Source organism: Microcebus murinus, chromosome 3 (assembly GCF_040939455.1).
Source record: "Microcebus murinus isolate Inina chromosome 3, M.murinus_Inina_mat1.0, whole genome shotgun sequence".
In the NCBI taxonomy this organism is placed as follows: domain Eukaryota; kingdom Metazoa; phylum Chordata; class Mammalia; order Primates; family Cheirogaleidae; genus Microcebus; species Microcebus murinus.
The window spans coordinates 77,029,532-77,042,207 of record NC_134106.1 but is presented as its reverse complement, the minus strand read 5'-3'; the positions used below and the strand labels follow the sequence as shown (position 1 = coordinate 77,042,207).

At 36.0% G+C, this 12,676-nt stretch overlaps 1 protein-coding gene across 2 annotated transcripts in view; it reads left to right on the top strand.

Moving 5' to 3' along the window:
• Positions 1-12,676, top strand: part of TMEM131 (transmembrane protein 131) — a 197,051-nt gene that overhangs the window by 137,132 nt on the left and 47,243 nt on the right. For both annotated transcript variants that reach the window (XM_012786961.3, XM_012786962.3), the window contains exons 15-24: positions 70-240; positions 1,262-1,372; positions 1,459-1,593; positions 2,819-2,923; positions 4,909-4,995; positions 8,602-8,754; positions 8,861-8,936; positions 9,116-9,233; positions 12,020-12,158; positions 12,275-12,384. In XM_012786961.3, coding sequence (XP_012642415.1) covers positions 70-240; positions 1,262-1,372; positions 1,459-1,593; positions 2,819-2,923; positions 4,909-4,995; positions 8,602-8,754; positions 8,861-8,936; positions 9,116-9,233; positions 12,020-12,158; positions 12,275-12,384 — 1,205 coding nt within the window. The remainder of the gene's footprint in view (positions 1-69; positions 241-1,261; positions 1,373-1,458; positions 1,594-2,818; positions 2,924-4,908; positions 4,996-8,601; positions 8,755-8,860; positions 8,937-9,115; positions 9,234-12,019; positions 12,159-12,274; positions 12,385-12,676) is intronic.

The window sequence follows — 12,676 nt, the reverse complement described above, 5'->3', positions numbered from 1 at the left end:
TTTACTGGTCTATCAACTAGATGATGCTGACATATGTTTTTGTTTTTTTTCTCTCTCATCATTTCCTAGGTTCACAACTTCAGCAAACCAGTCTTAATTCTTCCTAATGAATCAGGATACATTTTTACCCTGTTTTTTATGCCTTCCACATCATCCATGCACATAGATAACAACATTTTACTTATTACCAATGCTTCTAAATTTCATTTACCTGTGCGAGTATACACAGGCTTTTTAGATGTAAGTATGTTATCTACCTTTAAAATTTAAACTCCCTACCCACTTTCTGTATTTTCAGATATTATTAGGCAATCGTGTTGCACACTCTCATTACCTGTGCTCTACAAGTTGATCTAATTCTAGCCTTGCAAATCAGTACTTTGAAGATAATTGGTTTTCACCCTTCCCAGTAGCCGTCTCTCCTCATGATATGGTTGACTCCTCTGGTTACAGTCTCCACCAAGATCTTCTCCACATTCTGCTTTCTCTTGGTTTTGCTTTTAAACTGTTATAATAATGGGAAATCTTAAAAAGAAGAAAAATAATAGGAAAAAATAGTACAAGGAGGGTGAAGAGATGACTTAAACCAGGAAATAATCAGGATGAAGAAAAGAACCAGATAGTAAAGAAGATAAGAAGTTGGTGAAGACACAGCTGGAAGAGTAATCTAATAAATACGACATAGAAGGAAAGACTCAAGGTCTTCCTGGTAGTGAGAATAAACCAAGAACAAAAAACAAACAAAACTGTCCAGAGAGTAATCAATGAAAGAAGCTTAGATAAGAGATAAAAATGTTAGGAAAGACAGAAAGAACATCTCCAAATGTAGCCCTCTTTAAAAGTCAGCATCAGTTAGAATTTTAGAGTGGGAGGGTCCTTCGGTATTATCTCACTCCTTTAGTTACTCTGTTTAAATTATTACTATTTGTAATCATGCATGATGCTTACCGAGACCACAGACTTTACCTAGTCCCCTAGGGCTCCACTCAACCTCTCTTAGTACTGTAGCTTCCTGCTTGTTTCATGTGCCTTCAGAGGAGAAATAGCTGCTCAGTCGAGGCCATGGCTGTTTTCATTTCAGTCACTCAAAATTTATCATACAAAGTTCTCAACTATGTTGTATATATGTGTGTGTATGTATGTATATATACATAAAACATAGAAACTTCAGTATATCTTAACTATAACTACTTTCTCTTGATAACATTTTGTCACATAAATGTGATTTTATGTTCAATCCAGTTCTTTTATATCTTTCCAGTACTTTGTGTTGCCCCCCAAAATAGAAGAACGTTTCATAGATTTTGGAGTATTGAGTGCTACAGAAGCAAGTAATATTTTATTCGCAATTATAAACAGCAATCCAATTGAGGTAAAACAATCTGTTTTTATTCTAAATCACATTTAAGGATTTTATTATGTTGTGATAGTCACTTTTATATCTTTCTCTTTTTTAAGTTGGCTATAAAAAGTTGGCATATCATAGGAGATGGTTTATCAATAGAACTGGTAGCTATGGAAAAAGGCAATAGAACTACAATAATTTCAAGCCTTCCAGAGTTCGAAAAATCCTCTTTATCAGACCAGTCATCAGTAAGTAAACTTTCTTATTTCCTTAAACTGAAATGGATGTCTAAACCACAAATAAAAGACCACTGTGTACCTCAACTGATATTTTTATGTGATTCATAATAGCATTGGTTATTTGCTACTAAAAGGACCTTACAGGTAATCTACTTCAGCTTCCTTCTTTTATGATGAAGGCACTGAAACCTAAAGGTGTTAGGTTTACCTTGTCATAAAAAGTTCTAGGATAAGTGAAATTTGAATTATCTTTTTGTAATACCAGTGTCACTACAGGAGAAATTTGCATGGGTACTAAACCTTGTGTTCATTGAGTTTCCTGGGAAAAAGAGATAGCCCTGAACATTGGTAGAAAGTGTTTTCAATCATGCAGTAATATTCTCAGCCACTTTTCTTTGCTGATTGGAAGAGAGTATCAATGAAGCAAACATTGTTCAATCTCTGTGTGAATCTGCCCACATACTTTTTTACTCTGTCTTATAAACATGTGCAGTTTGGTCGTAAGAGAGCATTAAACAAGAGAAAAACATATCAGCGTCAGCCCTCACCACTACTAAAAAGGGAACTTATAGTTCATACCTATTGAGAAAAAAATCAGTGAAATCACTTGCAAGAAGGAGCTTCACATATCTCATCTGCAGGTTAGGATGAATTTGTTAGGAGCAGTTTTACAAAAGGAAAAGCAAGTGGCCTTATGCACAGAGATTGTTGACAAATACTCTTTTCATGGAATGCCATAGGTTTGGTGTTTTGTTATATCCAAACTCTGCTATTCTGAAGACATGAATATTAACATTACAGAGTTACATTCAAAACTTGAGGCAGGACCAGATGTGTCTGTACTTGTGCCCCCAGTGTGGCTCTAGGGTTGGTGAAAGGCTGTGTCCCTCCACTCCAGCCCTCATCCCCTTTGGACATGAAGGTCCATGAGTAGTGAGTGAGGAGCTTTACTGGCAAGAGGACCACACCTCTACCCAGCTTGTAGCTGGGAGTCTGACTGCTCCTTCTGGAGCCAGCTTTCTTGGTGGCCCAGGGAATAAATGTACAAGATAAACATCAAAGGGTGGACATTATTTTGAGATATTTGTACATGATAATATGGTAATTTAGTATCATACTGGTATATGTTAGAATTTGGAAATCATTTTATCACTATAGCCTTCATTTCCATTTTAATAGGAAACTTCAACTCATAAGGCTAATTAACGAATGATATCATTTCTACTCTACACAGGTAATATTAGCTTCAGGCTATTTTGCAGTGTTCAGAGTCAAACTTACTGCAAAAAAACTAGAAGGGATTCATGACGGAGCCATACAGATCACAACAGACTATGAGGTAATGACTTTAGGGGGATTCATGTCAGTAGGATTTTTCTGAATAAGTCAGTCATTTCGTATTTTTATGAAAACAGAGAACTAAGTTTACTCATAAAGTTACAGTTTACCAGTTTCATACCTTAATAACTGAGCTTTTGAAAATAATTTATACAAGATTGATGTTCATTAGCCCATAGTTTTCTGATAACACCCAAACCTCCTAACTAAAAAAGCAACTTCAGAAAAATGCCTTTAGCACATTTAGAATTGCTTTGTTAGAAACCTGCTTACTGATGGTGATAGCATTGCACAGAGCTTGACTGAATTTCCTGACTTAGATACCTCTGATTCTCCCTGCAATCATAAATAGCCTTTTGTGTAGCATTTCCAAAAAGGAGGAGAAAATCAGGAGTCATTCCAAGTAAAAGGACAAAAAGATCATTAAGCTTTCTAAAGACTCTTTGTGGTGCTTATGTTGCCTTCAGTAAGATTTTGAATGGATATATTTCTGCCAAACCTAAATATTTTTAATTTTATATTTTAAAGTTCTTTGGAAGTCAAGCACTGCTCAATTCAACAAGTTTCCACCCTTATCCTCCTACATGTTTTCAGCATACAAAACTCCCACGTAAAAGAACTCTAATTGCAAAATAAACAGAATTGGCCATTTGACAATAAAGTATTTGCTGGGAGTATATCAGATTACCTCCAAGAGTAAGGAATTCCTGTTTATCACTTATGATAGAAATAAGTACATTTCCAAATTAAGACAAATTTTTGTTAATATGAATGAAAATGACAACAGAAAACATTCTAGAGAAGTACCTTTGTGAGTTACTAATGGAGGGTGAGTTGGAATTCTAACTCTGGAATGTTCAATGCATTTTTTTAAATTAGATTGATCTCTATTTCTAGGTAATAAAAAACAGAAAGCTATGCAACTGTAGAAAATGCTAGACTTTTCATACATTGTTTTAGGAGTACAATTTGACTTTCCTTTTTATATTAATAATCTATGAAATACTTGTATGTTGAACAGTCTGTCTTCATTCCTTCTCCATTGTTTAGTCTCATTTACCATGTTTTCAGTGAATCACTGAGAAGTATATCGAAATTTATTGTATTTCATTACATTTTATGGAGAATATTGGGCAGATTAAACAATATCCATGTGTGATTTTGATGTTGGTTTTGAGCTATTTATTGTCAATATAAGTCCCAAAATGAGATTAACTCCAGAATATAATGTAATAATTGTCAAGATCAATCTAAGACTTAAACATTTATTTTTTTTTTTCTTTTTTTTTTTTTTTTTTTATTTTGGTATATTATGGGGGTACAGATTTTAAGGTTTCAATAAATGCCCATTTCCCCCCCTCCCCCCAAAAGTCTGAGTCTCCATCATGACCATCCCCCAGATGGTGCACATCTCACTCACTATGTATGTATATACCCGCCCCCCCCCTCCCACCTGCCCAATACCCTATTACTGTAGCACCTATGTGTCCACTTAGGTGCTACTCAGTTAATACCAGTTTGCTGGAGAATATATCTGGTGCTTGTTTTTCCATTCTTGGGATACTTCACTTAGTAGTATGGGTTCCAGCTCTAACCAGGAAAATATAAGGTGTGCTATATCACCATTGTTTCTTAGAGCTGAATAGTACTCCATGGTGTACATATACCACATTTTATTAATCCATTCTTTGATTGATGGGCACTTGGGCTGTTTCCACAGCCTTGCAATTATGAATTGTGCTGCTATAAACATTCGAGTGCAGGTGTCTTTTTTGTAGAGTGTCACTGGATCATTTGGGTAGATGCCCAGCAATGGGATTGCTGGATCAAATGGTAGATTCACTTGTATCGCTTTAAGGTATCTCCATATTGCTTTCCACAGAGGTTGAACTAGTTTGCAGTCCCACCAGCAGTGTAGGAGTGTTCCTCTCTCTCCGCACCACCCTAAACATTTATTTTATTATGGTCTACTTATTCACTCCACAGATCCTGACAATTCCTGTGAAGGCTGTGATCGCAGTGGGTTCACTGACATGCTTCCCTAAGCATATGATTCTTCCACCTTCCTTTCCAGTAAGACAATTTATAGATTTTTGCTTGATGATTTTTGCCTTTGCCTCTGTGTTCCTAGAATTTAACATTAAAGTCAGTTATTCTGTATTAATCATTTATTATAAAGTAAGACTTTATACCAGTTTCTTTTGAAGATAGAGTCTCTTTAGAGTCCACTTTAGATAGAGTTCCTTCCCTCAAAACGCTTTCTGTCTAGAAAGGGAAATGGACCCATGCATGATTCAGAGATATAAAGCAGAATGTAGAAATTGACCTAAGAGGGGTAAATATAAAGGTGCTATGATCTTATTGATGGAGGTGCCGTGTGAGCCAGCTTAAGATTTCTTCTGGCAATGACAGATAAGTGGATAAGGATATATATTCAGGGCCAAGGAACAACCTCAACAAAGATGCAGAGGCAATAAAGTCTGAGGTGGGTTTAGGCAGTAGTGAGTTTTCCCGTTTAGCAAGAATGGAGGGGAAATTTGAAGAGAGAAGGTGAAATGATAGGTAATAACATATAAATGTGTTTAAGTCCATGGGAATCTGAAGTTTTCAAGCAGAGACTTGATATCATCAAAGCTGAGCTGTAACGACTAGCTCTCTGGCAAAAGGCAATATAAGATGCATGTAAAAGTAATAATAGAATGCCTGGAGGCCAACCCAGAAACTCTGGCCAGAGTCCACATGAAAAGTCAAGGGGAAAGGTTTGAGCTCAGGACTGTGGGAGAGGCAATAAAGTCCTTTCATACCTTCAAGGCTTTGTTGTTTCTCCACTTTGAATATCCTTCCTCCTCTCCTCCCTTCAAAGAACCTCTTACACATCTTTCAAGATTCAATTCCATTGTCAAAATCACCTCTCTGAACATTTCTTGACTCTTCTAAACAATATCAGTTGTTTTATGTGTGATCTTTGAACACTTTGAAATTACCTCTTATAGCAAGCCTCATAGTGTGCTAAAAATATTTCCTTATAAATTGGCCTCCCCAATGAGACTCTGCGATCCTCTAGGAAAGAGATCAGGGATCTTTTATTCCCAATAGCAGGTACTTAGTAGATAATGGATGGATGAAGGAACAAATGTTGGAGAGGGAACAAAGGCAAGAGAGATTTCAGATGAATCATTTGAACTATGCTTAAATATCCTAAAGAGATCATACAAACTGAAGTAACTATGGGAAGGAGGGTAGATAGAGGAGTCAGAAATATGGCTTAGAGTTTGACCCTGGGAAACAAGGAGAAAAGAAATGGAAAAACCAGGATGGTGTCGCTTTTTGCAAGATGATGGTGCAATCAGTTCAGGAGATACTAGCCAAATCTAGAAGTGTCTCTTATCCTGTGATGGGTGATACAGTGAATTAGGAGAAACAAGACATTGCAAAATCTTAATGCTATATATAGGTTGAGTGTCCCTAACTCAAATATCTGAAATCCAAAATGCTTCAGAATCGGAATTCTGAGCACCAGCATGACACCACTAGTGGAAAATTCCACCTGACCTCATGTGACAGGTTGTAGTCAAACCTTTGTTTCATGTACAAAAGTATTTTAAATATTGTATAAAATTACCCTCAGGCTATGTGTATAAGTTATATATGAAATATTAAATGAATTTTGTGTTTAGACTTGGGTTCTATCTCCAGGATAACAAAATCTAAAAACACTTCTGGTTCTAAGCATTTTGGATAAGGAATATTCAGCCTGTACAATAAAACCAAAATTCAAGATTTAGCCCCTTCACAATATAAATTTTTAATTACTAGGTCACCACATTTAAGTTTGAGTCTTAATTAAATCTTCATCTTCCTGTCATTCCACTTTGTACTGAACTCTTGACTTCATTATTTATCCAAAAGAGCCTTATTCTTCCTTCAGTTACCTTCTCAATCAATGATCTCATTAATCTCTGCATGAATCCTAGAAGGAAATAGCTCAGTTCAGAAGGCAGCGGATGACACAGGGAAAAGCCCCTTGCATGCATGAAATAAATGAGAAAGCATCTATATCAAAACAAGATGTTTGTCTTAGTCCCTTTGTGTTGCTCTAAAGGAATACTTGAGGCTGTATAATTTATAAAGAATAAAGGTTTATTTGGCTTGTGGTTCTGCTGTACAAGAAGCATGGCACAGGCATCTGCATCTGGTGAGGTCCTCAAACTGCTTCACTCTTGGTGAGACATACTGTGGGAGAGGAAGCAAGGGGTGGGAAAAGTGCCAGGCTCTTTTTAACAGCCGTCTCTCATGGGAACAGAAAGAATTCACTCACTACCTGGAGCCATCATAAGTGATCTGTCCCCCATGACCCAGATACCTCCAATAAGTCCCCACCTCCAACATTGGGGATCAAATTTCAACATGAGGCTGGGAAGGGGACAAACCAAACTATAACAGTGTTGGTTTTGAACACCTTCAGATTAAGCTTTCAAATATCCTTAGATGTCTCACAGGACCAGATGTTCGCTTGGAATTACAAATTAACCCTGAATTACAAATTCCTTGCAGTCTCTTTACCAAATGGGAAATACTAGAGCTGACTGATAGAAACAGTACCTCAGAATAAACATTTCACATAACTTGTAGTTTAACACTTAACATTTGAATAGAATTGTTGAAGGAACCTTTGTATCTGTTAGTTCTTTTGATCCCTGCCATACCCCTGCAAAGACAGGGCATAAGGGAAGTAATTATGACAGTCCTGTCAAGTCCAGGTGACTGCCAGAAGACTCTGCTGTTCTGTCCATCACAGCAGCAGAGTCACCTTCTGATCTGTCTAATGTTTTATTCTCACTAGGCTGTAAGTGAGGAGTGTTGGTCTCAGTGTCACCATCATTCAGCTCTTTTTCCTGTATATTCTCTTAACTTCTATTATCTTTTAATACCAAATATTAGAAAAGGGAGTTTAATCATTTTAGAGACCTCTTCAAATGTGTAGTAATCATGCATACAATAAGGTAAAATTCTGTATTAATTGAAGTAAAAGATTGTAATGTAATTCTTATTGAGGATTATTTAAATTATTTAATTTTTAACTTAAAATTTGGTACCGTATCATAGGGAGAAGCTTACAGCTGGTGAGAGCAGTCATTGGTTATTTAGCAGATAATCTATGCTGTTTTAATGAGATACTTGATAACCTATATTTTTAAAGGAAACCTAATTTCTCTTTGGCACAAATAATACTTTTCTAATGAGAAAGACTTTCTTTTAAGGAAAAAAATGTGATTTTGTCTTGCCACTAGATTGTAGAACTCATTTATTTCAGAGTATCCTTTCCTTGGTATAAACAAACCTTGACCATTCTCTTTATTGAAGCTGTCTCTGTTCTATCTTTGTTGATATCATTAGTGTTTTAATATGAAACTGAACATTTTTACTTCAGTTCATTTTCAGAATATTACAAAGATCTGTCCTGATTTTTCTGTAACATGCCATAACAACAAAATAAAGTTTCAGTGTTTTTGTGGGAGTTTTTTTCTGCTCTTAATTACAAATTTAGAGATTACCTATGGATGAAAATTGTAAAATGGCTTTTGGATTTTGGTTTCCTAGAAATATGCTTGTCGCTTCTAAAGTGTGTTATCTTAAGAAAATTTGACCAGGAGCTTGTTTCTTGTTTTCTTCCTTCAGGGGAAAATAGTTCATCAAAGTTTAAATATTATGAATTCCTTCTCACAGAAGGTAAAAATACAACAAATACGATCTTTGTCAGAAGATGTGCGATTTTACTATAAACGATTACGGGGCAATAAGGAAGACTTGGAGCCAGGGAAAAAATCAAAGGTTTGAAAATGTTATTAATATATTTGAGAATTTCTATCGGTTAATATTTTGCTATTGTGACCTTCTATGGATTTGGGATTCATGGTTCTCCTGTGCCTCTTTATAGATTGCAAACATTTATTTTGATCCTGGACTGCAGTGTGGGGATCATTGCTATGTTGGCTTGCCTTTCCTATCCAAATGTAAGTTATCTTGCTGTTCTCTCTCACGCTTTCACTCCCCCAAAAATAACAAAAGGCTGCCACTTTTAAAGTCCATCCCTTTCTCTTGGTACTGTATAAATTATTTTACGAAAGATTGACAAGTGGGTATATATAGATGTTGGGCTGAATATGTCATAACATACTTTTCCTTGTTTTAGCTGAACCCAAAGTGCAGCCTGGTGTAGCCATGCAGGAAGATATGTGGGATGCTGACTGGGATCTACATCAAAGCTTGTTCAAAGGATGGGTGGGAATAAAGGAAAATTCAGGTCATAGGTGAGTAATTTGGCTTTAAGTATTTTAGCCATCTTTACGAGTTTGAAACATCTCAGTTGATATTACTTTCTAAATGTTATTCTTACGTTAGGTTATTTTAGTTTAGCTAAGAAAATGTGCCTAATCTTCAGAAAGTTATTGAGCTATCTTAAATTGACATTTTTATTGTATATTGCTCAGAAATATACACACTGTCATTTTTCTCTTTTCTCCAGTGCTTTAGATACTTCCTTAAAACCCAAGAAACTATTTGAAGTTGTCTTTATATAGGATGACTACAGTGTTCACCTTAGACACAGCCATTTGCAAATGAAAGAGAGTTTTTACCTACCACTGACCTCTGTTAAAGGCAAGGAAAACATTTTCTAGGTTTACTCCCACCTAGACACTAGGTAGGAGCCCCAGTGTCTATTTGCTCATTGTAAAAAGGACTACCTCCTCCGTTTCCAAGTGCTGAGCTTTTAGAGGGTGTGTAGGGCCCAGTCCAGACAGGCTCCACAGTGTGTGTTCTTGGCAGATAGGAAATGTGCTGCTAATGACAAATCAGCACTGCACCTACATTCAAAAGTAAATGTATCCCTTTGGTAGTATAGAAATCTTGTCTTTTCGTGCACTTCAGAAGAGAATTTGACTAGAATGATGATAAGTATGACAACTGTTGAAACTGGTCTTCTCAGTTGGCTCATTTGGAATATATTTGTCAGCATCAAGATATTCCTACTTAATGGTTTGAGAATTTTATGCTACTCTTAACAGTTGAATCCAAGGGTTTGTTTATTCTCTAAGATTGACCATATCCTAGAGATTTACACAAAGTAAATCTCAAGAAATTAAAAAAAATAGAAATCATACCATGTACCTTCTCAGATCACAGTAGAATAAAATTAGAAATCAACCCTAACAGAAACTCACATTTCTACACAAAAACGTGGAAATTAAACAACCTCCTACTAAATGACTAGTTCATAAATGAAGAAATCAAGATGGAAATAAAAAAATTCTATACTCCTACACTGCTGGTGGGACTGCAAATTAGTTCAACCTCTGTGGAAAGCAATATGGAGATACCTTAAAGCGATACAAATGAATCTACCATTTGATCCAGCAATCCCATTGCTGGGCATCTACCCAAAAGATCCAATGACACTCTACAAAAAAGACACCTGCACTCGAATGTTTATAGCAGCACAATTCATAATTGCAAGGCTGTGGAAACAGCCCAAGTGCCCATCAATCCAAGAATGGATTAATAAAATGTGGTATATGTATACCATGGAGTACTGTTCAGCTCTAAGAAACAATGGTGATATAGCACATCTTATATTTTCCTGGTTGGAGCTGGAACCCATACTATTAAGTGAAGTTTCCCAAGAATAGAAAAACAAGCACCACATATATTCACCAGCAAATTGGTATTAACTGGACAGCACCTAAGTGGTCACATAGGTACTTCAGTAATAGGGTATAGGGCAGGGGGGAGGGGGGCGGGTATATACATATATAATGAGTGAGATGTGCACCATCTGGGGGATGGTCATGCTGGAGACTCAGATTTGTGGGGGGAGGAGGGGAAATGGGCATTTATTGAAACCTGAACTGTTTTCTTAAGGCAAAAGAAAGTTAAATTTTTACTTTAAAATAGTTAAAATGAGTACCAAAGAGACTTCTCCTAATGGACTTGCTAAGAAAACACTAATGTAAACTCTCTTTCATACCCTGTATTTCCACAGTGGACATTTTAATGTCCAATTATAAGTAAATAACATGTGGTGCTGCCCTAGACTTAGCTGCCAGGGAATCTCTTCACCTGCCACCCACAAAATGCCTGCCTTCCTCTCTGTGTATCCAGCACCCCACTGCTAAGACCAGGGCTCCCTAACTGCCCTGCGCCACCACGTCCTGGGTAGACAGTGAATGTGTCTCCCTGCTTCTGCCATTGTGTTACCTTATCACTGTGTGTGTTACAGAGAATTTCTGCTGCTAGTCTATAAAACCTGTACTCTTACCAATATTAGAGTATCATAACACTACAGCAGTAGTGTTAGGGGTTTAAAAAGGCTTTAGTCTTTAGTCCCAAAGATCTAAGCCCCATTTATAATATTATTTCCTTGGGCAGTGTGTTCTGAGTTTTAAACAACTGGCCTATACTTATAAGTAGGAAACTATTAAAACAAGGTCCTGAATATTGCTGAAATTTTACATCTCTTTGCACAAAACCCTGATGTCTTCTTTGCATGTGAAAATTTTATTTTATTTTTATGGCAAGAGGAGTAAAAGCCATATGCCAGGCAATGCACTGCCTTCTCATTAGTTTTACGGAAAATATTTTTAGTACCTTGCTATTGGTGTCTAGATCTTTCCTCTAGCATATAAGATCCTTTAGGATCCCCATAACATCATGTTATCTGTATATGTCTGCCTTTTCTAAGTATGTTCTCTAATATAGTCCAGCTTTTCTTATCTAATTTATACTTTAAAAGGTTCTTCAAAATTTACACAGATTGCATTAATGCTATTGGTACTATTCCTAAGATATACCATCCTTGCCATGTTCAGTACAAAAACAATGCTGGAATCAGTGATAGATATTTTGGCAGCTCTTTGTCCCAAAATAAAGACATCTTCATGTCGCATTAAAAGCATATAAAATATTAGAATGAATAAACATATGTTTTTTCAGGGCCAGAATAAAAATCCTTAAGTACATAAGCCTAATAAAATGTCTTATATTCAGAAAACTGAAATATTTCCTTTTGATACAGTGACTTACAAAATTGTTTTTCTAGATTGAACGCTATATTTGAAGTAAATACAGACCTTCAAAAAAATATAGTATCAAAAATCACTGCTGAGCTCTCCTGGCCTTCCATACTTAGCTCACCCCGGCACTTGAAATTTCCACTTACTAATACAAACTGCTCTTCAGTAAGTATGCAAAGCAACATCACTGTTTCTGGAAATACACAAGAGACTTATAAAGTATTTGCTCTTAGTTTTAACTATAGAAATCTTTCATTTGATATTTTACTGCTTTGTTTAAGGAAGAAGAGATCATGTTAGAAAATCCTGCAGATGTTCCTGTGTATATTCAGTTTATTCCTCTGGCCTTATATTCCAACCCTTCAGTCTTTGTAGATAAGTTAGTATCAAGGTAAGCATTGCTTTAGAGAATTAAAATGTTTTTATGTAGTACTGAATTATTATTTTACACATTTAAAACTTTATTGCAGCTCAGTAACAGATTTGACTTTAGAGAAATTCTGGATGTGTAATTAGAGTTGAGAGAAGATTTTGGGGAAAGAGATTGATATTATGTTAAGCATCTAGAAAAGTTTTCAATTTAAGGCAAGAAAGGAGATGTGGAACTCACTTCTAAAATATTTGTAAAGAGAAAGCAGATGAAACCTTTCAAATATTTTAGTTTAAAAAAGTAAACAAAATAT